The sequence below is a fragment of the Oncorhynchus keta genome, chromosome 23, assembly GCF_023373465.1.
Source record: "Oncorhynchus keta strain PuntledgeMale-10-30-2019 chromosome 23, Oket_V2, whole genome shotgun sequence".
NCBI lineage: Eukaryota > Metazoa > Chordata > Actinopteri > Salmoniformes > Salmonidae > Oncorhynchus > Oncorhynchus keta.
In genome coordinates, this window is record NC_068443.1 from 28,049,695 (window position 1) to 28,076,555 (window position 26,861).

The window sequence follows — 26,861 nt, forward strand, 5'->3', positions numbered from 1 at the left end:
TAGCTACAGAGGTTCCAAATGGTATAGTAGCTAGCTACTGCCACACCGTGGTTATGTATGACATTGCATTGTATTTTATTTGTATTGTTTTTTTTCTTCATCATATACCTGTATTCAAAACAGTAAATGCAAACAATGTTTCACTATGTACAAACTATATTCGTTCAAATGTATCGTTATTGGTTATACTCACTGAGCTTAATAAAAAAAATCAATAATACCACATGGCTATCGAGCTACTTTTTCTGATAGACAATCTTTGAGAACGCCCTTGCTTCAATCAGCATCGCCCTTTTCTACTTCATCCGCTGACGAGAAACTGATTTCAAACATTTGGCGGCGGATTGGGATTTGTTTGGTGCTTGACTGTAGCCAGCTAACGTTAGGTTGGCAAGTGAGTTTACGCATTAACATGGATTCAACTATGGCGAACCTTCTTGTTGGACTTTCAGTCAACATCCAAAGAAGCGATGGTAAGCTAATTTGGCTAGTTTAAGGAATTGTTAGCTAGGTTTGTTTATTTCGCTTGTTAGTGTTGCAGTTAGCCAGATTTACCTCCCAAATAATATAACGTTACCTAGTTAATATGAACATTATTTGTTGTAATACACTTTAACGCAGGTCAGTAAGTTATAGGTGAATAAGTTACAAAACTCGACGAATTGATTTAGCTAACGTTACTTGAATGCCACTCAAGCTAATCGAAAAACGTATTGTTATTGGTGCATGTGCGGTTAACATAACTTGTGTGGTTCAGTTAGCAGCTAGTAGACACAGCTAGTTATAGGATAATAAAGCAATTATTTTTATGTTTTTACTAGTTATGGCCGTTGTAGTGCTAAAGTTGGGTGACCTAACGTTACACTGAACAACATGTAAAGTGTTGGTTTCATGAACTGAAATAAAAGATCAGACATTTTCCATATGCACAAAAAGTAGTGAGCATTTTTTATTTTTTTATTTCACCTTTATTTAACCAGGTAGGCAAGTTGAGAACAAGTTCTCATTTTCAATTGCGACCTGGCCAAGATAAAGCAAAGCAGTTCGACACATACAACAACACAGAGTTACACATGGAGTAAAACAAACATACAGTCAATAATACAGTAAAAACAAGTCTATATACAATGTGAGCAAATGCGGTGAGACAAGGGAGGTAAAGGCAAAAAAGGTCATGGTGGCGAGGTAAATACAATATAGCAAGTAAAACACTGGAATGGTAGTTTTGCAATGGAAGAATGTGCAAAGTAGAAATAAAAATAATGGGGTGCAAAGGAGCAAAATAAATAAATAAAATACAGTTGGGAAAGAGGTAGTTGTTTGGGCTAAATTATAGGTGGCTATGTACAGGTGCAGTAATCTGTAAGATGCTCTGACAGTTGGTGCTTAAAGCTAGTGAGGGAGATAAGTGTTTCCAGTTTCAGAGATTTTTGTAGTTCGTTCCAGTCATTGGCAGCAGAGAACTGGAAGGAGAGGCGGCCAAAGAAAGAATTGGTTTTGGGGGTGACTAGAGAGATATACCTGCTGGAGCGTGTGCTACAGGTGGGAGATGCTATGGTGACCAGCGAGCTGAGATAAGGGGGGACTTTCCCTAGCAGGGTCTTGTAGATGACATGGAGCCAGTGGGTTTGGTGACGAGTGTGAAGCGAGGGCCAGCCAACGAGAGCGTACAGGTCGCAATGGTGGGTAGTATATGGGGCTTTGGTGACAAAACGGATTGCACTGTGATAGACTGCATCCAATTTGTTGAATAGGGTATTGGAGGCTATTTTGTAAATGACATCGCCAAAGTCGAGGATTGGTAGGATGGTCAGTTTTACAAGGGTATGTTTGGCAGCATGAGTGAAGGATGCTTTGTTGTGAAATAGGAAGCCAATTCTAGATTTAACTTTGGATTGGAGATGTTTGATATGGGTCTGGAAGGAGAGTTTACAGTCTAAATAGACACCTAAGTATTTGTAGTTGTCCACGTATTCTAAGTCAGAGCCGTCCAGAGTAGTGATGTTGGACAGGCGGGTAGGTGCAGGTAGCGATCGGTTGAAGAGCATGCATTTAGTTTTACTTGTATTTAAGAGCAATTGGACACCACGGAAGGAGAGTTGTATGGCATTGAAGCTTGCCTGGAGGGTTGTTAACAGTGTCCAAAGAAGGGCCAGAAGTATACAGAATGGTGTCGTCTGCGAAGAGGTGGATCAGAGACTCACCAGCAGCAAGAGCGACCTCATTGATGTATACAGAGAAGAGAGTCGGTCCAAGAATTGAACCCTGTGGCACCCCCATAGAGACTGCCAGAGCTCCGGACAGCAGACCCTCCGATTTGACACTGAACTCTATCAGAGAAGTAGTTGGTGAACCAGGCGTGGCAATCATTTGAGAAACCACGGCTGTCGAGTCTGCCGATGAGGATGTGGTGATTGACAGAGTCGAAAGCCTTGGCCAGATCAATGAATACGGCTGCACAGTAATGTTTCTTATCGATGGCGGTTAAGATATCGTTTAGGACCTTGAGCGTGGCTGAGGTGTACCCATGACCAGCTCTGAAACCAGATTGCATAGCAGAGAAGGTATGGTGAGATTCGAAATGGTCGGTAATCTGTTTGTTGACTTGGCTTTCGAAGACCTTAGAAAGGCATGGTAGGATAGATATAGGTCTGTAGCAGTTTGGGTTAAGAGTGCCCCCCCCCCCCCTTTGAAGAGGGAGATGACCGCAGCTGCTTTCCAATCTTTGGGAATCTCAGACGACACAAAAGAGAGGTTGAACAGGCTAGTAATAGGGGTGGCAACAATTTCGGCAGATAATTTTAGAAAGAAAGGGTCCAGATTGTCTTGCCCGGCTGATTTGTAGGGGTCCGGATTTTGCAGCTCTTTCAGAACATCAGCTGAATGGATTTGGGAGAAGGAGAAATGGGGGAGGCTTGGGCGAGTTGCTGTTGGGGGTGCAGTGCTGTTGACCGGGGTAAGAGTAGCCAGGTGGAAAGCATGGCCAGCCGTAGAAAAATGCTTATTGAAATTCTCAATTATGGTGGATTTATCAGTGGTGACAGTGTTTCCTATCTTCAGTGCAGTGGGCAGCTGGGAGGAGGTGTTCTTATTCTCCGTGGACTTTACAGTGTCCCAGAACCTTTTTGAGTTAGTGTTGCAGGAAGCAAATTTCTGCTTGAAAAAGCTAGCCTTGGCTTTTCTAACTGCCTGTGTATAATGGTTTCTAGCTTCCCTGAACAGCTGCATATCACGGGGGCTGTTCGATGCTAATGCAGAACGCCATAGGATGTTTTTGTGTTGGTTAAGGGCAGTCAGGTCTGGGGAGAACCAAGGGCTATATCTGTTCCTGGTTCTAAATTTCTTGAATGGGGCATATTTATTTAAGATGGTTAGGAAGGCATTTAAAAAAATATCCAGGCATCCTCTACTGACGGGATGAGATCAAGGATCAGGATCAGGATCAGGATACCCCGGCCAGGTCGATTAGAAAGGCCTGCTCGCTGAAGTGTTTCAGGGAGCATTTTACAGTGATGAGTGGAGGTCGTTTGACCGCTGACCCATTACGGATGCAGGCAATGAGGCAGTGATCGCTGAGATCTTGGTTGAAGACAGCAGAGGTGTATTTAGAGGGCAAGTTGGTTAGGATGATATCTATGAGGGTGCCTGTGTTTAAGTCTTTGGGGAGGTACCTGGTAGGTTCATTGATCATTTTTGTGAGATTGAGGGCATCAAGTTTAGATTGTAGGATGGCTGGGGTGTTAAGCATGTTCCAGTTTAGGTCGCCTAGCAGCACGAGCTCTGAAGATAGATGGGGGGCAATCAGTTCACATATGGTGTCCAGAGCACAGCTGGGGGCAGAGGGGGGTCTATAGCAGGCGGCAACGGTGAGACTTGTTTTTAGAGGGGTGGATTTTTAAAAGTAGAAGTTCAAATTGTTTGGGTACAGACCTGGATAGTAGGACAGAACTCTGCAGGCTATCTTTGCAGTAGATTGCAAAACCGCCCCCTTTGGCAGTTCTCTTGTCTGAAAATGTTGTAGTTTGGAATTAAAATTTCAGAATTTTTGGTGGTCTTCCTAAGCCAGGATTCAGACACAGCTAGAACATCCGGGTTGGCAGAGTGTGCTAAAGCAGTGAATAGAACAAACTTAGGGAGGAGGCTTCTAATGTTAACATGCATGAAACCAAGGCTATTACGGTTACAGAAGTCGTTAAAAGAGAGCGCCTGGGGAATAGGAGTGGAGCTAGGCACTGCAGGGCCTGGATTCACCTCTACATCGCCAGAGGAACATAGGAGGAGTAGAATAAGGGTGCGGCTAAAAGCAATAAGAATTGGTCGTCTAGAACGTCTGGAACAGACGGGGGCGATAAAATAGCATCAAGGTATAATGTACAGACAAAGGTATGGTAGGATGTGAATACAGTGGAGGTAAACCTAGGTATTGAGTGATGAAGAGGGAGATATTGTCTCTAGAAACATCATTGAAACCAGGAGATGTCATTGCATGTGTGGGTGGTGGAACTAATAGGTTGGATACGGTATAGTGAGCAGGACTAGAGGCTCTACAGTGAAATAAGCCAATAAGCACTGTCCAGAACAGCAATGGACAAGGCATATTGACATTAAGGAGAGGCATGCTTAGTCGAGTGATCAAAAGGGTCTGGTGAGTGGAGAGGTTGGTTGGGGGTCACGGTGATTTAGACAGCTAGCCAGGCCATCGGTAGCAAGCTAGCATAGGATGGAGGTCTGTTATTAGCCACCTCTTGCGTTCCCTCGGTAGATTAGTGGGGTTCCGTGTGGTAGAGGGGATTAATCCAAATCACACAACAACAAAAATAAAAACAATAGATATAGTTATAGAGGCCCAAGAAGAAAACATAATAATAATATAAATAAATAAATTGTCCGATTGTCTATTCAGATAGCAGCCGATAAGACAGCTAACGTTTAGCAGGCCGCAGATGGGCGTTCAGGTAACGTCGTGACGGAGGAGTCAGCCGGATAACTCCTTCGGGTAGATGACGTTCGGCAGTCCAGTTGTGAAGGCCCGGTGGGGCGTAGGCAGTAAAACGGGTCCCGATAGGTGACTGCAGCCCAGGAGTGATTGACGGAGCTGGCTAACTCCGGAATAATTGATGTTTGCTCCGGAATCGACGAAAGCCGATAGTCACACGGATAGCAGCTAGCTAGCTGTGAGATCCAGGTATGAATGTCCAGAGAGCGGTTGAAATCCAGGGACATGGAGAGAAAATTGGTCCGGTATGTTCCGTTCCGAGCTGCGCCGTACAAAACTGGCGATAGATTTTCGAGCTAAAGGATAGCTGATGACCACAAACCGTGGTTAGCTGAATACTAATGATTTGCCAGTAAAGAAGCGAACTAGCTTCTGAACTAGCTTCTGAACTAGCTTCTGAACTAGCTTCTGAACTAGCTCCTGGCTAGCTTCTTGGAGTTTCTGGCTAGCTTCTTGGAGGATTACAGATTTGAGGTAAATAATACTTTTTTATAAATATAAATTGGTGAGGCGGGTTGCAGGAGAGTGTTTTGAAGATGAGTTGATGGAAAATGTATGTGAAAAAAAGTTGTGTGTGTGTGTATATATATGTATATATATATATATACAGGACACGACAAGACGAGGACAAAAGACGTCTGAACTGTTATGCCATCTTGGATCAATGTGAATCAATCAATTTCTCCATAGCCAAGATAATCCATCCACCTGGCAGGTGTGGCATATCAAGAAGCTGATTAAAAAGCATGCTCATTACACAGGTGAACCTTGTGGTGGGACAATAAAATGGTTCAGCGTCATAACTGACTTCAGTGGGCAAATGCTCATCTTCGATGGCCACTGGCACGCTGGAGAAGTGCTATACAGGATGAATCCAGGTTTTAACTGTACCGGGCAGATAGCAGACTGTATGTGGTTGTGTGGGCGAGCGGTTTACTGATGTTGACATCAGAGTGACCCATGGTGGGGTTATGGTATGGGAAGGCATAAGCTCTGGACAACAAACACAATAGCATTTTATTTGATGGCAATTTGATTGCACATGGATACCGTGGCAAGATCCTGAGGCCCATTGTTGTGCCATTCATCCACTGCCATCACCTCATGTTTCAGCATGATAATGCACTGCTCCATGTCGTGAGGATCTATACACAATTCGTGGAAGGTGAAAATGTCCCATATCTTCCATGGCCTGCATTCTCACCAGATGTCACTCATTGAGCATGTGTGGGATGCTCTGGCTCGATGTTTACTACAGCGTGTTCCAGTTCCCACCAATATCCAGCAACTTCACACAGCCATTGGAGAGAAATGGGACAATATTCCACAGGCCACAATCAACAGCCTGATCAACTCTATAACGGAGATGTGTCCTGCTGCATGAGGCAAATGGTGGTCACATCAGATATGGACTCATCCCAAACAATCTCAATTGGGTTGAGGTCGGGTGATTGTGGAGGCCAGGTCATCTGATGCAGCACCATCACTCTCCTTGGTCAAATGGCCCTAAAATCTAATCAAGTATAAATAATTTCAAATTCCTTATTAAGCAAACCCGACAGCACTATTTTCTTTTTTAAATTTACGGATAGCCAGGGGCACGCTCCAACACTCGGGACAATTTACAAAGAATGTGTTTAGTGAATCCGCCAGCTCAGAGGCAGTAGGGATGACCAGGGATGTTACATTTACATTTAAGTCATTTAGCAGACGCTCTTATCCAGAGCGACTTACAAATTGGTGCATTCACCTTATGACATCCAGTGGAACAGCCACTTTACAATAGTGCATCTAAATCTTTTAGGGGGGTGAGAAGGATTACTTATCCTATCCTAGGTATTCCTTAAAGAGGTGGGGTTTCAGGTGTCTCCGGAAGGTGGTGATTGACTCCGCTGTCCTGGCGTCGTGAGGGAGTTTGTTCCACCATTGGGGGCCAGAGCAGCGAACAGTTTTGACTGGGCTGAGCGGGAACTGTACTTCCTCAGTGGTAGGGAGGCGAGCAGGCCAGAGGTGGATGAACGCAGTGCCCTTGTTTGGGTGTAGGGCCTGATCAGAGCCTGGAGGTACTGAGGTGCCGTTCCCTCACAGCTCCGTAGGCAAGCACCATGGTCTTGTAGCGGATGCGAGCTTCAACTGGAAGCCAGTGGAGAGAGCGGAGGAGCGGGGTGACGTGAGAGAACTTGGGAAGGTTGAAGACCAGACGGGCTGCGGCGTTCTGGATGAGTTGTAGGGGTTTAATGGCACAGGCAGGGAGCCCAGCCAACAGCGAGTTGCAGTAATCCAGACGGGAGATGACAAGTGCCTGGATTAGGACCTGCGCCGCTTCCTGTGTGAGGCAGGGTCGTACTCTGCGGATGTTGTAGAGCATGAACCTACAGGAACGGGCCACCGCCTTGATGTTAGTTGAGAACGACAGGGTGTTGTCCAGGATCACGCCAAGGTTCTTAGCGCTCTGGGAGGAGGACACAATGGAGTTGCCAACAGTGATGGCGAGATCATGGAACGGGCAGTCCTTCCCCGGGAGGAAGAGCAGCTCCGTCATCCACACTGATATGTCTGCCAGACATGCAGAGATGCGATTCGCCGCCTGGTCCTTTTGATAAGTGTGAATTAAACAATTTTCCTGTCCTGCTAAGCATTCAAAATGTAACGAGTACTTTTCGGTGTCAGGGAAGATGTATGGAGTAAAAAGTACATCATTTTCTTTAGAAATGTAGTGAAGTAAAAGTTGTCAAATGTAAATACCACAAACTACTTAAGTAAAAATACTTGAAACTACTACTTAAATACGTTACACCTTTGTTAAACACTATTACACACAGTGAGTCCATGCAACTTATGTTACTTGTTAAGCACTTATTTAGTCTTGACTTAACAGGGTTTGAATACTTATTGATTTAATGTTTAAGTTTTATTTTTTAAATAATTTGTATAAAAAAAAATGTAAAGCATAATTACACTTTGACATTATGGGGTATTTTGTGTAGGCCAGTGACAACATATCAAATTCTGGCTGTAACACATGTAGAAAAAGTCAAGGGGTGTGAATACTTTCTAAATTAACTGTAGCTCTGGTCTAGGGCGTTGGTGTGGCCTAGCAAACCGGGTTTAATTTTCATGATATTACTACTTCTAAATGTGTTTTACAGGGCGAGTGCATACTGCAAATGTCAAATCTGTGGATTCCACAAAGCGTACTGTGACGGTTGAATGGTTAGAGAAATCTGTATGCAGGGGAAAAGAGGTAAGTGGCTCGAGAGCGAGACAAGTGCCTTATCCATGTTACAGATTCAGGGATGCAAACTAGTCACCTTTTGGCGAAATTTGCCGTTTTGAATCCAAAATAGGTGACCTACGACTTTTGCTAGCCAGATAAATGTTGAGCAAGAGCCAACTTTACTGATCAAAGAATTGAGTTAATGGTGTGAAAATTAGCTGGCTAATGAAAGTCAGACAGCTAACGTTAGTAACCTAACCAATTCGCTATTATATTAACTGGTAACGTTATACGACTCCTTGCGGTTGTGCCGAACCCCCTCCCCTTTGCGTGAGCGTGCACACACTCAATTCTTCATTTGATGCGACTTGCTTGCTAGTTGAGATTTCTGTTCTTCACTCTTTTGTCAGTTTATCCTACATTTCACTGATCTTAGTAGCAGAATGCATTTTTGTGTCCTTCAAGGCAGCTGTCAATGATCACGTTAGGCTGCGTTTCATTCAATTGATGGAAGTTTGGTCGCGGGGAGGCACTAGTAATGTCTGCAGTTTTCGGTTTGGCTATTTGTTTCAAGTGTATTAGTCTGAATAAATCTCTTTGCCAAAATGTGTCATCTCTCCCATTGTCTTATTCGACTAGTAGTTGTTCTGTAATGTTTATTGCCTGCCTACATTTTACTCCCTCTGTTTATAACACACATATATTCATTTCGGTTGCCTATCCTGATGTAAAGTTTGTTCTATAGAAAGTATTTGACACTCGCCACAAAATTAAGGAAATTAGAAGAGGGGGAGGATTTCAGCAGGCAAGAAAATGGTCTTGGCGATGTCCTCCCCCCCTTCTAATTTCCTTAATTTTGTGGCTAAAGTCAAATGCTTTCTGTCGCACACAGGGTAGGCAACCAAAATTAATAATTAATGTATGTGTGTTGTATTAAACATAGAGGGAGTAAAATGTAGGCAGGCAATAAACATTTCAATTTTGCAAAGAGATTTATTTATAGACTAATAGTCAAACCGAAAACTGCAGACATTACTAGTGCCTGGCTAAACTGACAACGGAGTGAAGGGCAGAAATCTCAACTAGCAAGCAAGTTGCAGCAATGAATTGAGTGTGTGCGTGTTCACGTGAAGGTGGGGAGAGTTCTGGCAGAGGGGAGTTTTTCAGCACAACACCGTTCCTCAAGTTATAACGTGTTAGTTGCTTTCTGGACCCTGGCAATCTGTGTTCATTAGCTAACAAAGTAATGTTTTCCCTTTACCGAATGTGGTTAATTTTCAGAATGAGAGAATTAGGTGAAAATAAGATGTTGCTTTTTAAACGAGTGGAGTTGGGCCTGGCTTAAGCTGGATGCCACTAGGTGAAAGGAACACCACACACTTTCTCTTTCTCACTTTTTCAATATAGTGGATTAAAAGAGTGTAGCCAGGTGTACTCTCTACCTGAAAGATAACAATTATGCCAACAAAGGGTTTCATGCTCTGCTGGTACATTGTAGAACAGATGTCCACAGGCAGAAAGTGTATAATGCAGTGTAGCCCAAATATATTGGTTTTGTTGAACTTGACAGTAACGTGTGTGTGTGTGGGGGATTATTACATGTTTTTACTCTGTGAATGTGCCACAAGCATTCTATTATAAAGGCTGTCATGGCTAACAACAATTTAGTGTATTGTTCTTTTTCTCAAGGCTTGAGTGTCATTTGCAGTGAAGTCTAGGCAACATAACATTCTCTAAACATTTGATTAGTTATGTATTAGGTTCACATGAACCACTTATTTTACACACAGACTGATCATGTATGTCATATTCTTTGTTTAATTAGTTAGCCTGTATTTCCAGGGATTTCTTTTACATGTTTCAGTGCAAGAAAAGTGTCACCTTTTTGGGCCCTCACCAGTTTGCATCCCTGTACAGATATTGGACTAAACTCCACTCTGTGGTGAACTTCCTTCACTGTGGAGTTTAGCCCGTTATGTTAGAGTACAATTCAGCAAGTGTCATGATTATGCATTTTGCATCGTCACACTTCCAGCTTTGTACTGAAAATGTTCCGTCTTGAAAACTTTACTGCTGACATATCAACAGTGCAATAATTATCAAAATACTAACAGACATTAGCATAGCTAGATCAATGAAAGATACTATGTGCTGTAAGTCTTGTCAACTGAAACTGATTGTTGACATACTACTATTCCTGCCCTTTGCTCTTCAGCTTGAAATGAATGAATTATGGTCCCTGAACAAAGAGCTTTTTGAGCGCATGAAACCAACTAGTATACCTGCTCCTCCGGAGAAGGTAAGTGTACTCTCGGGATGGACCTAGGAACTTGAGGTTCAAAGTGCATTCATTTGAAAGTTTGTGGTCCTAACGTCAGGAGCAATGTTTGCCTGTGATTTTTCTTCTCCAGAAATATGAAAGCCGTCTTCGTTCATCCGGAGTCCCTGCTCCTTCCAGTCGTAAGTGATTTTTTTGCCTAGTTCCAGTATGTTTTAAGTGTGGATTTCATTGTTTTGTGTTTGATGGTTAATTATGGATATTTCCTTCATAAGCTTCTACTCCAGCGGGTCCTCCTGAGGAGACAGGTTTGCATGCAAAGCATGTTCTTCTCTAAGCAAATCATATGCTAAATCACTTTATATGAGATGGAATCACATCATATAGGCCTATTTCCACACACACAGACAACCAAATTCTGATCTTCTGACATTAATTGGTCTTTTGACCGATCAGATGTTTTGCCAATAATTGGGTAACATTTTGGAATGGGGCTCCCTGTGGGCAGCCTGATACCTTGATTTGAAGATACAGGCCATTATGTGGTTCTATCTTCAGGTGCACAATAATTGTACTCTTGTCTTTACTTACTAGTGGGGTTGAGTGGACATGCTTTTGTTTCAAAAGTGGGACTGTATGTTTTCTGTACATAACAGATTAACTAATGTAGAGTATAATCATGTGGAATGTACTGTTTCCAAATAGAATGCAAAACACTAAATTATGGTATTTCTCGTGGAAGAATGGTGTTGCATCCCTCCAATAGAGTTCCAGACACTTATAGAATCTATGCCAAGGGGCATTGAAGCTGTTCTGGCTCGACGTCTCTATTAAGACACTTTGTTGGTGTTTCGTTTATTTTGGCAGTTACCTGTAAACTATACTGAACAAAAATATAAATGCAACAATGTCAACGATTTTACTGAGTTACAGTCCATATAAGGAAATCACTAAATTGACATTCATTATGCCCTAATCTATGGATTTCACATGACTGGGCAGGGGCACAGCCATGGCCCACCCATTGGGGAGCCAGGCCCAGCCAATCTGAATGTATTTCCCCACAAAAGGGCTTTATTACAGACAGAAATACTCCTCTGTTTCATGAGCTGTCCGGGTGGCTTGTCTCATACAATCCCCGCAGGTGAAGAAGCCGAATGTGGAGGTCCTGGGCTGGTTTGGTTACACATAGTCTACGGTTGTGATGCCGGTTGGACGTACTACCAAATTCTCTAAAATGCTGTTGGAGGCAGCTTATGGTAGATAATTGAACATTACAATTCTCTGGCATCCACTCTGATAGACATTCCGGCAGTCAGTATGCCAAATGCATGCTCCCTCAACTTGAGACATCAGTGGTATTGTTGTGTTACACAACTGCACATTTTTGTGGCCTTTTATTGTCCCAGCAGAAGGTGCACCTGTGTAATGATAATGCCATTTAATTTGCTTCTTGATATGCCACACCTGTCAAGTAGATGTATTATCTTGGCAAATGAGAAATACTCACTAAAAGGGATTGTGCATGTGAAAAAAAGTATGGGTTTTTATTTCAGCTCATGAAACATGGGGCCAATACTTGTGTTTTTATATTTTTGTTCAGTATAGAATGCCTTTTTGTGACAAAAGGTTCCTTATGTGATGGGTTCCAAAAGACTGTGTGAATATGTCAATATAATTCGAATAGTGACCCTGAGCAGTTTGCATAAGTGTACTAGCACTCTTTCTAGTGAAATGCAGACTCTGTGATTTGGATCTTATTTCTTAGCATGCTAGTAGTATGTGTTCTTTGTTTCCACAAACTCGCCACAATTCCTTCTAATAAGCACTGAAGTCGTTCCCAAAGCTACTGTCAGCTTTTCTCTTTTAAACACGTCACTGTTTCTGCTTCATCTCTGTTTTACAGCTTATATTGAAATCAAAAGTAATGCATTTGCTGCAATTCTCATTTGATTATGGCATGCCAGATTCACCAAACTAAAATTGAACCCACTTATTAGGGGTGGTATGAAGGTGGCCATCTGTTTAGTAGGACTACATATAAAATCATTATTTTTATGGTTTGGTATCTATTATTGGGATCAGTAGGATGATGAACAGGAGTTATTAATCTACTTCATTTAACTGTAGTGGTAAATGTACTAATTTCCTCTCAGTTCCACTTCCAAGAAAGTCTACACGGCAGACATGCTTGTTCCGGACCCTTGCTCCTGTCTCTGAGCTTGCTGCTAAGACTAAGCATGACTCCCTGTCTTCAGAGTATCCACCCTCTGTCCTCAAAGCTTCAGGTGGGGTGTGCCTCAATGATTTCTGACTTATTGCCTTTCCCCTATAGCCTGGTCCCAGATCCGTTTGTGCTCTTGCCAACTCCATTGCAGTCATTGTCAAACCTTTGTTTGGCGTGACAAGGAGTTGGCATGAAGGCACAAACATACTGGCATAATTTATCCCATTACCCTCTGAATGCTTCACTCAGTGACTCGGAGACCTCTTGATATTCACCTTTGTCATCATGCTTCATTTTCCAGGTGTGCCCAACCGAGAGAGGAAAAAGAACAGTCAGAGACCGACTGCTGTCCTGCCCCCAGTCAACGAGGCCCTGAAGGAGAATGAGGCCAAGAGTGTTTCCTCGGTCACCTCAAGTGAGCTTTAGGATCTTTGAGTCACACACATCATCACTATGTTTATTTCCTTGGGCTTGTGTTTTTATATTGCCTAAGAAGAGGAGTGCTGATCCAGGATCAGTTTTGCCTTGTAGATCACAATGAATAAGATTAAATAGACCAGAGGACCTGATCCTAGTATGAGACGCCCTGCTATCTTTTGTGAGCATCTTCATCCCATTAGATACTTCACTCTTTCAGGCAGACGGAGATCAGTGCTACCCCAAGACATGAGCAAACCAGTGAACAAAAGGTTGTCCCATGCAGCCAAGAGCTTGGACATGGTGCCCAAGAAAGGAAAAGTAAGAGAATTGGTCACATGAGACAGTGGCCATGTCCAAATACCCATTTTAGTTAAATGACATTTTTCACATACGTCGAATACAACAGTGTAGACCTTACTGGGAAATGTTACTTAAAAGTCCTTAACCAACAATGCAGTTCAAGAAATTGTTTTTAAAATTATATTTGCAAAGTAGAAAGTAACACAATAAAAGTAAATAACAATAACGAGGCTATATACAGGGGCCACCGGTACCAAGTCAATGTGCGGGGGTACAGTTTAGGCGAGGTCATGACTAAATGGTATGCGAGAAAATAAAGTTTTATAGTACGTGACATTTTGAAAATGGTACTCCTAATGTGCACTTGCAATGACTTAGTCATTTGTTAATTTTGGTACGGCATGTCAATTTATCTGATTATCAGCTGTTGGAAAAGACAAGTGGGTTCTACTAGATCAAACACTGAAATTAGTTTGCAGTTTGAGTATGTAGTACTACAGTATGGGTATTCAGAGACGGCCACTGTTTGTCTGTTTACCTGGTACTATTGGCCTGTGTTAATTCTTTTTGTAGATGCATACCAGTAGGTAGATCGGACTTACTGTCAATTTCCTCCTTTTATTTTCATTTGACGTTGTGGACACATTAAAAGCCTTTACTAATGTATTGGCAATATTAAATACTACTACCCATCACTTTCTCCGTTACATGTATTTCTCCTCGCTGTAGTTTGAAGACACAAACCGACCGAACAAGCAGTTTTACCAGATGATTGAGGAGTTCAGAGAGACCTTGGAAGTACTTCCTTTATCTCTGTCTGATATGGTAAGATGGAGGAGAAGAGTTGAAATGTGGGAGGCCTTTCTTAACTAGTGTTTATCAGCTATGTCATTTTATTTTTGATTCACAGGTTGAAGCTCGTAGAATTTGTGTGTGCGTTCGCAAGCGTCCTCTCAACAGTAAAGGTTACTTACTTTTAATTGACCAAACTAAAACTTTTCTCTGACTGACCTGTATCCACCAAGCTGCTTCTCATGTTGACTTTCTGTGTGTGGTTGTCTTAGAGGTGACTAAGAACGATATTGATGTGGTTTCTATCCCTGGTAATGGAACGCTGCTCCTTCATGAGCCCAAGCAGAAAGTGGACCTGACAAAGTACCTTGACAACCAGGTCTTCCATTTTGACTACTCCTTTGACGAGTCATCCACCAATGACTTAGTGTACAGGTATTCACATTTATTGGTTTCTAAACAGTAGTGTTCTGTTTTTCTCTATCAGGATTATTTTACAATTTGCTGATAAAAAAACAATTTAATACCCTTTGCAAGTATGTTCTCCTATGAAGTTTGTCATTTACTTGTTTTTGCAACATGGTTATATACCAATATTTTTCACTGGTAGGTTCACTGCCAAGCCCCTTGTCCAGACCATCTTTGATGGTGGGGTGGCAACTTGTTTTGCTTACGGACAAACTGGAAGTGGTAAAACTCATGTAAGTCTTACCGTTTACCTGACAGACTGACTAGAGCAGTTTTGACTCAAAGTCCACCAGATTTTTTTTAACATGTAAAATGTCTACCTATCTTTTACCCTATCCAGACAATGGGAGGAGATTTTTCAGGGAAAAGCCAGAACAACGCGAAAGGGATCTATGCCATGGCAGGTAATTCATTGTCTCCCAGCTATTGGCTTCAACAACATTGCATTTTTGGCTTAGTTATTAGGGATGTAACAATTCACCGTTGCGCATCTGTCCCTGGTTCAAATGTTTAAGACATGAGAACAGTGATTCGGCTGGGACTCCTAACCGATCCAAATGTAGCATGCAACGGTCAGAAAATAGATTCACATTTTACCAATCACGGGTTTGCGTAATTGTTTTGCTTAAATGTCTTTCTTACTACTTTCTGTGACAACTAAGCATGTAATTATGTTGAGTCATTGATCTTCTAGCCTGGCTGTGGGATGTAGGGGTGCTGCATCACACCATTCAAAATAATATATATATATTGTTCACAAAAGTAGCGCACTGGGACTTTAGTCATGTATTAGCTGACCTATATAGCCATCTGCCGCAGGATACTTTTGCCACCCGTACTGCATGGTCCAACCGAGAGAACAAGATAAGCTCTCCAAATCTGTCAACTTCCAAAAGGTCTAAACCATTTGATTATGAGACTGTGAAATCCAAAGTTGTGCTATACACTTAGTGTACAAAACATTAGGAACACCTGCTCTTTACATGAGACTGACCAGGTGAAAGCTATGATCTGTTATTGATGTCACCTGTTAAATCCACTTCAATCAGTGTAGATTAAGGGGAAGAGATGGGTTGAAGAAGGATTTTTGAGACAATTGAGACATGGATTGTGTACAAAACATTAAGGACACCTTCCTAATCCCGGCAGGATTTCCGTTCTTGATACAAACCGGTGCGCCTTGCACCGACTATCGTACCCTGTTCAAAAGGCTTAAAAATCCCCTTCATCTACGCTGATTTCAAGTGGATTTAACAAGTGACATCAATAAGAGATCATAGCATTCAGCCGGTCAGTCTCTTGGAAAGAGTGAATGGGCAAGACAGAGGTTTGAGTGTTAAGAACTGCAACGTTGCTGGCTAGATACCCAGTTTCCCTTATGGCTCAGCTCCGGTGCCTACATGCACCATAGACGTATAGTTTCCAGACGCGGTCAGTTCAGAGAGGCCTAGCTCATGAGCTCCATCAGGAGCAGATTTGAATTTAGAATGGAAAATGTATGTTTATGTAACATGTTATTGAATCGTGTCGAACTGAGTCTTTAAAAAAAAAAAAAAAACTGAAACTTCTTTAAAAGGAAAGATTCACATCCCTATGAGGTATCCTTTGATTCTTTCATTTTTTAAAATAGATTTTGGTACTTGTCTTACATTTGTATTGCACTGGTAGGAGCTAGAACCACAAGCGTTTTGCTGCACCCACTATATCATCTGCTAACCTGTTTACGTGAGCAATTACCTTATTTGATTAGGAAATATTGTGATAGTACTGATCTCAGAAATATCTAGGACTAATGAATAGATCTGTCCACCTCACATTTTATATACAAAAAGGGTTTTTTACATGAAGTTTATATGTGAATAACCTTTACTTAGGACATACTTCAATGATGTCTTTCAGTGTCCTGTAACTCCTTGTTCTTCAGCTCAGGATGTGTTCGCCCTCCTGAAGCAGAGGAGATATTCCGGTCTGGACCTGTGTCCCTACGTGACATTCTTTGAGATCTACAACAGCAAGGTGAGAAGGAAAAGCTCAGCGCTCCTCGAGCAACTTGGTGGTTTGGATGGTTGACATGTTTTTTTAGTTTTGATGGAGAATCCATGATAACAGGACAAAAGTGAAGAGAAGACTCATTTGACATTTTGCTAACATACTTGCTTACTCAGGTATTTGATCTGCTGAACAAGAAGGCCAAGCTGCGAGTGCTAGAGGATGAGAAACAACAGGTCCAGGTGGTCGGCCTGCAGGAGATGTACGTTTCGTGTGCTGAAGATGTCATCAAGATGATTGAGATGGGCAGTGCATGCAGGTACACACTACTTATTTTAAACTTTTTTTTTTTTACTCCACCCAGGGTGTATTCAGTGAGTACCTACAGATAGAAGCGTAATGAATGTTGTTTTTTTTAAACTAGGCAAGTCAGTTAAGAACAAATTATTATGGTTGACATGATTACCTATTCTGATTACCTAATACTTTTTTATCTGAACGTTCTGTTACATTGCGCCCTCCTGAACAGGCCCCTTTATCTTTCTCTCGTGACTTTGTCAACTGTGTGTGTGTTCTTGGTTGTTTTTTTGACATGGCACCAATATCTTTCTCAGAAGGGGAAAGAAAAGCAAGCAGCATTGCGTCGGAGCACTGCTTATCTTTTCTCTAAGTGTTCTACTCCGCCTACACTGGTGTGCATGTTCCTGTCTCCAGACATTTCTAACTACGGGACCTCCTGTGTGTGCACTGTAAAAAAAAATTTTTTTTACATCTGCGGCATTATGGCCCTGTATGCTCTGCCGCCTTAGAAGAGACAATTGCCCCCCTTAATATCCCCGCTAAACTAGAGTAGTGTAGGATACAGCAGGGGTTGGCAGTAGGTTTGGTCTTGGGCCAATTTTTTTTCTCACCTAATAGGCAGCAGAGCAACATAACAGCAGCCCAATTCATATGCCTGTGCTACAAATGTAAACTACTTTTAACAAATCTGGTTAGTAGGCTATATAAATCACTTCAATATCTGTAACATATCCTAATATTTTCAATCTGATTTACATTGAGAAAATCATTAAGCATCTTCTCTTTTTAGAAAGTGAAAAGCTCAATTAATGGGGACAAAGGAGCAAAGTACATTTTGTCTCCTAAAATATTGAAGGCTGCTTCAGAAAGTAATAGAAACGAATCAATATATCCCCATATGCATCAGTCACATCTTTTGTGGCTATTTTAAAGCTTGTTTCCATCAAAAGGCATCATGGAGTTAAGCATTGTTATAAAACACTATTATTTGGATTATTTATTTCAAAATGTTTTTACCCTTTTAAGAAAGGGCATGGCATATCCCACCTCAATTTAGTCCTGGTTTTAACCAAACACAAGTCCTCAGTCTATACTGAGTGCATGGTGATAGTATTGGAGGATTTAGCTATACTGACAAATCTATGGATAGCTAAATTGAATCTGTCAGAGGTAGGCCTACTTTAAAAAAAATATATATAGGAAGAAATAAGCTCCAACAAAGCCTATTAGACTATTAAAGACTATTAGTTAAATGCTTATTTTCTGCACTGTTTGCTGTCCACTTCTGATTCTGCCACATCCGCTCCAAAGCTGATGTTTGCCTTTTTAGTTGACTTTCTCCTGCACACTCCTCATAAGTTAATGATTTTTTTAAATGTCTCTGGTGACATGGTAATACATTTATTTGGTCTCCAGTCTATGGGCTACAGAAAAAACACATATGGTAATACTATTTCTACTGTAGGCTACATCATTTAGCCTATGTTAAATGAATTTGCTGGAGTACTGCAGGGCTGCGTCTCTCCAACAACCCCTTGGAGAGGCGTGCTGGGCATGGACAAGCTAAATATTTGCACCCTGCCTTTGGCAAAGTGGGCACTGCTTATCATGGGGCGGCATCAGCGCTCATCTATATAGCCCTAATGCCACTGGGTGAGAAGTTGTCATTGTTCTTGGGCAGAATAATGTGATGTGTTGTTGGTCAGTTTTTAGGTCGGTAAATGTCGCCCACATCAAACTGCCACCCTAATGGGCGGGCCTGCTGTGGGACCTAATCGAGTTCTATTTAAAATCCATATTAATTCAATAGCAGGTCTAGTCATGTAAGCCTAGTCATCAAGATTTGACTTTTTAAAATGTATTACCAGTCACATTGTTTTAATCTGTCAGTCACTTCAAAGGGCTCCTTTTACTAGACTAGCCGCGCGCGTTCCTTCACTCGCAACATATTTCAAGCCTCCAAACAATAGGTGAATGGAAAGAGACATGTTACTCAAGTGTAAAGACATTTGGCGATTGTCATTAGGACAGAATGAATGCCTCCACTGCTGTTCTCGTTCGGTTTCGGCCACTCATCTCTGCCTTGGCAAAATGTCAATGTTCTCGTCAAACCAGATCGCATGTTGGCGCGAGCGGTAAACTATACCACCCGTTCAAGTCTATTCGCAAATGCTTCATGCCTCTGACATGTGGTAATGATAACTGTAGGTTAATAAACCATTATTTTTCTTGACATTTTGTGTTCATTATTGTGACAGGCTTATGTTTTACCGGTACGACACCCCCACTTTATTTTTGCCGGATTGACGTACCACTTTACTTTCACCCCTGCCAATATATTAACTTTAGCGTAGTGAATAATGATCGGACACACTTCTTTCTCAGGACGTCCGGCCAGACGTCAGCCAACGCCAACTCGTCTCGCTCCCACGCCGTCCTGCAGGTGATCCTGCGAAGGAGGAACCAGGTGCACGGGAAGTTCTCCCTGGTGGACCTAGCAGGGAACGAGAGGGGCATTGACGTTCGCAGTAGTGACAGACAGACCCTCGTAGAGACGGCCGAGATCAACCGCAGCCTGCTGGCTCTCAAGGTGAATACAACTACTAGCCTGCTGTCCGTTCATTCTCACTCTTTAGACATCCCTTTTACCTGGGTCCTATTCATTAGTGCACATGTGGTAGCAAAACCTTCTGCAACGGAAAATGGAAACTGACCATTTTTTTATTGGACATGTTCAGTTAGTTCCTCTGCGGTCAGTTTTCTTCCGTTTTGTGCCTAGTGAATATGATCATATAGCAGGCATGCAAAACCCTTCAAAAATGTGTTGGTAATGTCACCAGTGGTATCAATGTAAAAAAAAATATATATCTTAACCCAAAATGAGAGTTTAAATGTGTATGATGTGAGGAGTTAATTCTGTGGAGGGTTTCTTTCTAAATGTAACCATGCTGTGAGCTGCAGCTCCTTACTCTAAACCAGGGGTGTCAAACTCAGTTAGCCTTGCAGGCTGCATTCGATCTTCCCCGACGGTCCGGAGTAGAGCCTGACCAATTTTTTTGTGTCTGGATTTTGGGGGTTAAAACTTACCAATATGATACATCTGCCGATATACTGTTTTACGCCGAGAAGAAAAGTAAAAGAACACTGAATTCTCATAAATTGCCATCCAAAATAGCAATTGTCCAATTTTCAAATGTTGATTTCTTACGTTGTGAAATTAACGACATGCATTGTGATAATGGCCACAAGTATTCAGATAAGCATGAGATTCCCTTTTCTGTCATTTTATTGAATATCGATTGAATTTTAGATTTAAATGTTACATCTTCTATTCAAATGTTTTGGAGGTAATGGGCTCAGATTAGGTGCCTACATAGAGTTGTATACGCCATAGACATGCATCATTTACGTACGCAGAGAAGTCTACTTGGACAGATCTAGCTCAGGAGGCCCAGCACCAGATTTGGAATGGAAAATGAATTGGATGTTACTGCATCGAACCAAATCGCACTGAATCGTTTGTCGTATTGGAGCTTATGTACCTAGATGCGTATCGAGTGAATGGGAAAGATTCTCACCCCTAGGTTTTAGTCATTTCGGTGTCGAATTGAGAGTTTCTCTAGTTTATTTAAAAAAATAAAAAAAGTATTACTTTTTTTTTTCTTTGCACAAACCACCCTCGTGCTGGATTTAATTGGATCTGTGTGTTTGACACCCCTAGTCTAAACTGTGCTTGCTCCTTCCTCTCCTTGTAGGAATGCATTCGCTCCTTGGGGATGGACAGCCACCACATCCCCTTCAGGATGAGCAAGCTGACACAGGTACTCCGAGACTCCTTCATCGGCGAGAACTCCAGGACATGCATGGTAAGGCTTGTCTCCTTTCTTTGGGCTTTAGCTCTAGATGCACATGTGCTTGATAATGACATCAATGGAGTTGTCACAAGAACCAACAGATCTGGGACCAGGCTAAGCTGTGGTGGTCCCCCCTTTTCCCTCTTGAAAAGGATAATGTGCTCACCATTTTTTTTAAAGACATTGTTTTATTTGAGCAAAGTTAAGAGATTGGCCTTCCCTCCCTACATTACTAGACGGTAGACCTAATATTGGCCATAATGTACTAGACGGTAGACCTAATATTGGCCATAATGTACTAGACGGTAGACCTAATATTGGCCATAATGTACTAGACGGTAGACCTAATATTGGCCATAATGTACTAGACGGTAGACCTAATATTGGCCATAATGTACTAGACGGTAGACCTAATATTGGCCATAATGTACTAGACGGTAGACCTAATATTGGCCATAATGTACTAGACGGTAGACCTAATATTGGCCATAATGTACTAGACGGTAGACCTAATATTGGCCATAATGTACTAGACGGTAGACCTAATATTGGCCATAATGTACTAGACGGTAGACCTAATATTGGCCATAATGTACTAGACGGTAGACCTAATATTGGCCATAATGTACTAGACGGTAGACCTAATATTGGCCATAATGTACTAGACGGTAGACCTAATATTGGCCATAATGTACTAGACGGTAGACCTAATATTGGCCATAATGTACTAGACGGTAGACCTAATATTGGCCATAATGTACTAGACGGTAGACCTAATATTGGCCATAATGTACTAGACGGTAGACCTAATATTGGCCATAATGTACTAGACGGTAGACCTAATATTGGCCATAATGTTATTGTTTGTTGTTTTTCTTATTTTCCAGATTGCAATGGTGTCTCCTGGAATGTCCTCATGCGATTCCACTGTGAACACACTACGCTATGCAGACAGGTACTGTCAAATCAATTGATCGATCGATATTTCCAGTAGTAGGCGTAAATGTAACTTTTTATTTATTGTTAGAGTGAAGGAACTGAATGGAACGTTAAAGATGAATGATGCGGATCTTCCTAAGAAGATTGATGAGATGGAAGTGGAGGACAGCTCCTCATCAGAAGAGGTGAGCTCAAAAGACCCTGGGCCCCTCATTGGCCCTGGTTGAAATTAGAGCGCTATAGAAGATGCAATAAGGGAATAAGATGCAACCCCTGTTTAGTTGCTTACCACTGATTGGTCCTCAGGGGACAGACTGTGTTATAGCAGGGGTTTCCAAACTTTTTCACTCTTCACTGGGGGCTCTTCTAGCATTGGGGAACATCCCCTGCACATGCCATGTCTATTTCTATGTGGAAAAAACACTGTTCATGAGGCAAACTGTTCACACCCTGAGTGGCGCAGCGGTCTAAGGCACTGCATCTCAGTGCTAGAGGCTTCACTACAGACCCTTGTTCGATTCCATGATTGGGAGTCCCATAGGGCGGCTCAAAATTGGCCCAGCGTCGTTGGGGGTTTGGCCGGGGTAGGCAGTCGTTGTAAATAAGAATTTGTTGACTTGTCTAGTAAAAATAAAAACACCCCTCTTGTTGTTGGAGAGTACTTTACGGGTTTCAAGCTAACTTTTTGTTGCAATTATATACATTTTGCTATGTCTAGTGTGTATTCATGTGACAAAAACATTACAACAATATCTATGGGCTAAAAAAAACTAAATCAAAAAACGTTATCTGACATGGCTACTTGATCTGGACATTTCTGACCGGTTATAAATAACTCTAAAGTATGCCATGGCTGACAAGACGAGCTGATGCACAACCCCATTTCCAAATTGCACCTTGTGCGTTCTACTATTACTACTTTCAAGAGTAAGTTTAAAACCGGTCTGAGTTCCTTTAAAAAATATGTATATTAGTACTAAACAGCATGTTATTAACTTCTGGTCTTTGCAGGACTCCATTGTACCCATGACTGACGTGTATGAGGCCATATCCCAGGTTTCTGAGCTGGAGGAGAGGGTGCACGAGGAGTTGACGGTAATACCTATATCTCTGTCCAAAAGACTCCTTGTTTGACACATCCTGGACCTAGAATTGCAATATAATAATAATTTGATGCAACTGCAGGGCTTGACATTAATGCTTGTCCGGGGCAAGTAAAACAAATTGTTGGACAAGCAGACTATATAGATTTAAGTTGTCTGAGCGGACAAGTAAAATAAAGAAATTGCTGTCAAACAATTTGGCTACTCCGATCATAATTAGATCCGTGTCCTCCAGATGTGATGTTTTACCCACTGTCCTCCCAATCTCTGCAGAACGCATCGGAGTATATTTATTTACAGCACAAGCTGTCTTTCAATCATTCAGTTGCCAGATGTGTTTTTGAGGTCAAAATGAGCCTAGCTGCGTTTGCACATTTGTTGATAATTGCTAGTGAGTTATTTTCCCAGTTGTAGCAAAGTTTTGGTTAGCAATGAAAAGTCATAATGTGTGCATCACCTGCGTTTGAGTTGCCAGAGGAGGGAGTGAGCAAGACATTTGTGCAGCAGGTAAAATAATTACATACAACAGACTAACTAGATGATAACCAATTCAAAACAGTGTTGGTTGGCTGGTTATCTCACTAATGAACGATTTAGCTGTTAGCATGCATTAATGTCATTGTCATTTCCCATGTCCTAAAATAAGTTTTCACTGGCACTATTGTTTAACTGCAACTGGCCAAAACACAGTTGATGAAACCAATGCTGCATACTCCGGTTCTAAAACCGTCTCTCAAGCACTCAAAATTGGCTAGGGTTCTCCACTATTCAATACTAGCCATGTAATTCTGACAAAATTCTTCTTAATTGACAAGTAACTTCTATGCTGTCAAGATTACCCATGAACACCGAAAAATGTAACCTTACCAATAGATAAACGTATTTTGTTAGCCACCTCGTCCACCTTAGCGATTTGATCCCTGGTTCGTTGAATGAGGGAATTATTTTATGAAGACTAAAAGTAGTTGGTTGTAAAATAATGTTGCAGCGTGACCAACCCTCCTGGAGAATCCACGAGAGATACTGGGGGTGCAGGCTTTTGCTCCAGGCCTGCTTGAACAATCAGCTGCTCAACAGATAATCTGAGTTTGGTGTGTTTAAGCAAGGTTGGATCGAAAGCCTGCACCCCCAGTCGCTCTCCAGATAAAGGGTTGATGGACCCAATGTGTTTTATACAGTAGCCTGTCAGTGCTGTTTTTTAGTTTGGGGGGGGTTAAGTGCCTTGCTCAAGGCCTCAATGGGGGGAGATATATAATACATGGGATCAGAGACCAGCAGCCTTCCATTGTCAATACTAGTGATAATAATGAAGGTTTTTCTGTGTAGTGGTTCTTGCATCATACAACATCATTTTCAATCACCTTTTTGGTCAATGGTGTTAGATGTTTTTTGGGGGTGAGGGAGCAAGTGACTTGAGCCTTTGGACAAGTAAAAAAGGACAAGTGGCTGAAAAGTTCATGTCAATCACTGCAACTGGGCTTGAAATAACAAATAACTGTAGTGTTAAAAAATGTAAATGATACTGTGTAATGGCTTTATTTTATAATAAAAAAAAAAAAGTATCACTCAGTTCACTGTCTTGTGTTATACAGGGAGCAAGTAACATTATCAAGCTAATGGAGATGCCATCATATGACATTGAGGCTGGGGCGACCGATATTGTGGACTACGCAAGAAAATTACTGGGTGTGTGGATGTGTTAACAGACCAGCTACATTTTGTAATTCCATCAACAACACATTCTCAGTCTAGTTCATCCCAAGTATCGTCTAGCTTTTATAACACTGTGGCTTTGGCTGATTTTGTTTCTTCTCGCAGACACTGTCCTGGCATTGCAGTCTGCCATTGATGGAGAGCGACTGGCAAGGATGTCACCCAAGTCAGGTTATTGCTGAGAGGGACATCCCTCAACTTGTTCACTTGGGAATAATGTTCTGATAAGTTTTATCATGCAGTAACTATTCATTATTGTTCAATTGGGCATAAATTCCCTTCCGCTAACTTTCATTTAATGGTACATGAAAGAACCTTACCTCTGTCTAAAGCCTCTCACTACATACCATAGATCTCTGTGAAAGTATGTTAACAGTTCATGTTTTAAATGGATTTGTATTCATTTGTCCAGCATTTAAATGATTTGTGAATATAATAAAGGTATTTACCAATGTGTTATTTTGTAGCATTTATCAACCTACCATTTAGCTACTGCTCTTTAATTTCCATTGAGAAATGTAAATGTGTTTCCCTGTGTTTGTATTCCATGCCATACCACGGAGCTGTGTTCTAGCCCCATGACATCAACCTAGTCCGCAGGTGGATGACCCGTGCACATCTGCCTAGCACTCTGTGTGGGGGCTTTGTTTCTACCTCCCTTTTTTCCTCCTTCCTTTCTGCTTCTCGACCCCAACCTCCACTATACACAAGTCCAGCTTGTGTATACACATACCCTGCAAGCAAAAGCTGACACATGACATATCAAAGCTCTAATAAACATCTCACACTGAACAATTTTCCCCAAAGAATAAAAATAAACAAATTTTGCTGGCGACTGGGTGGCCCCACAGCATGGTGTGAGGCCTTGCATGCAGAACAACTGTTTCCTATGAGCACAACCCCCACCCCCATCTCACTGGGTGGTACTCCCCTCCCTTCTCCCAAACCAACCCTCCCCCAACCAGCAGTCTTGTCTGCCTGTTCTCACAGGCAAGTGCTATGCAAAACACTTTTCAATGACCTAGTATAACACATTAACTTTCTTTTAACTCTGCGTCTCAATAATGGTTAACGAGCAGTGTTTTTATTATTCGTGGTGATATGTAGCTCTGCTTTTTTTTCTCTTTTTGATCGCTTAGAAAACTATTTGAAAACAGACCGCACGTAGCCACATCAAATTGCTGAAAGTTCTATAGCTTCTTGATGTCCATCTCGTGTTGTTGCCAAAATGTATTTGAATTGTTTCGCTCACCCTCAGCTGTGTGCTTCAGTCGTCTGGTAGCATATTGTTCACTTTTGTTATGTAAAATACAGCGATATCAGGAACCACTCTGATCTCTATAGTGATGTTCAGTATAGTTGGTTTTATAAAGGCACATTCAGTTGTATAGAGGATTAACAGAACCTCAACCTACTGCATTTACTTCACAATCAGTTATGAGACTAGCAGTTGCAGTACATCGTTGAATCTTTCATTTGTAAAAGGTGGTCATAGGCTCATGATTCAGACTTTAATTCACTCTTATCTACTATTTCACAACACTGATCATTTCTGCTTGGAATTGTTAATTACTTTGCCAAATCCCCTTATGTCTCCTTTCAAATTCCAAATTATTTTCAGATTTTTGGAGGGTGTAAATTTTTTTTTTTTTAAAGCCTCATCGATGCTGAGATTTGAATGGGGAGCGTTGTTTTATGTGAGCTGGGACTTGTATCTCTTGGCTCAGACTGTTTGGATGTATCCCAAATGGAACTCCATTCCCTTTATAGTGCGCTACCTTTTGACCAGTGCCCCATTTTTGACTGCTCCCTGGATTCCAGCTGTCCACATGAATATTTTCTCTGTGCAAAGAAAATTGGCAGTGGCTGCTGCTCGGTTCCCATCACCTCCACAGACTAAATAAACAGACAAACCACCCAGTGAGTTAGTCCATCAACGGCGCGCCGGGCCAGCCCTTGTTTTTCTTTTCTTCCTGCCTCCTTCCCTTGTTCCCTCTGATTATCTCTTCTTGTAATCCTCTCAGGACTGCTGTCTGTCTCTATGGTGTTTGTTATCTGAACAAGAGCGTGTATGTGTCTGTCAACATTAGTCCTGTCTGTCTGCAGCACTAAACACCAGGCTGATCCTTTTAATGGACCCACTTATGGATACATAAGCCAAACATGGGACTGAAAGCGTAGTTTTTAATTCCTATATATGTATTGTCTTTACCTATGATGCAATTAAATCGTGTTATTTGGTTTAACACGATTGTTTACCTTAGT

The 26,861-nt window shown here is 41.8% G+C and overlaps 1 protein-coding gene across 2 annotated transcripts; it reads left to right on the top strand.

Annotated features, from left to right (window-relative positions):
• The first annotated feature begins 247 nt into the window (after positions 1–247).
• On the top strand, positions 248–25,052 carry LOC118402109 (kinesin-like protein KIF2C). 2 transcript variants are annotated; one of them, XM_035800021.2, is made up of 22 exons: positions 250–473; positions 8,146–8,240; positions 10,429–10,512; positions 10,625–10,673; positions 10,767–10,799; positions 12,648–12,779; positions 13,020–13,133; positions 13,356–13,456; positions 14,168–14,263; positions 14,349–14,403; positions 14,503–14,665; positions 14,841–14,931; positions 15,039–15,102; positions 16,623–16,714; positions 16,864–17,006; positions 19,373–19,577; positions 20,743–20,853; positions 21,729–21,796; positions 21,869–21,965; positions 22,792–22,875; positions 24,476–24,569; positions 24,702–25,052. In XM_035800021.2, the coding sequence occupies exons 1-22, from the start codon at positions 413–415 to the stop codon at positions 24,776–24,778; spliced, it is 2,109 nt and encodes a 702-aa protein (XP_035655914.1). In that variant the 5' UTR covers positions 250–412; the 3' UTR covers positions 24,779–25,052. The 2 variants fall into 2 exon arrangements, with proteins under 2 accessions (XP_052332935.1, XP_035655914.1); XM_052476975.1 differs by lacking the exon at positions 10,767–10,799 and having other exon boundaries at positions 248–473.
• The last annotated feature ends 1,809 nt before the right edge of the window (positions 25,053–26,861 follow it).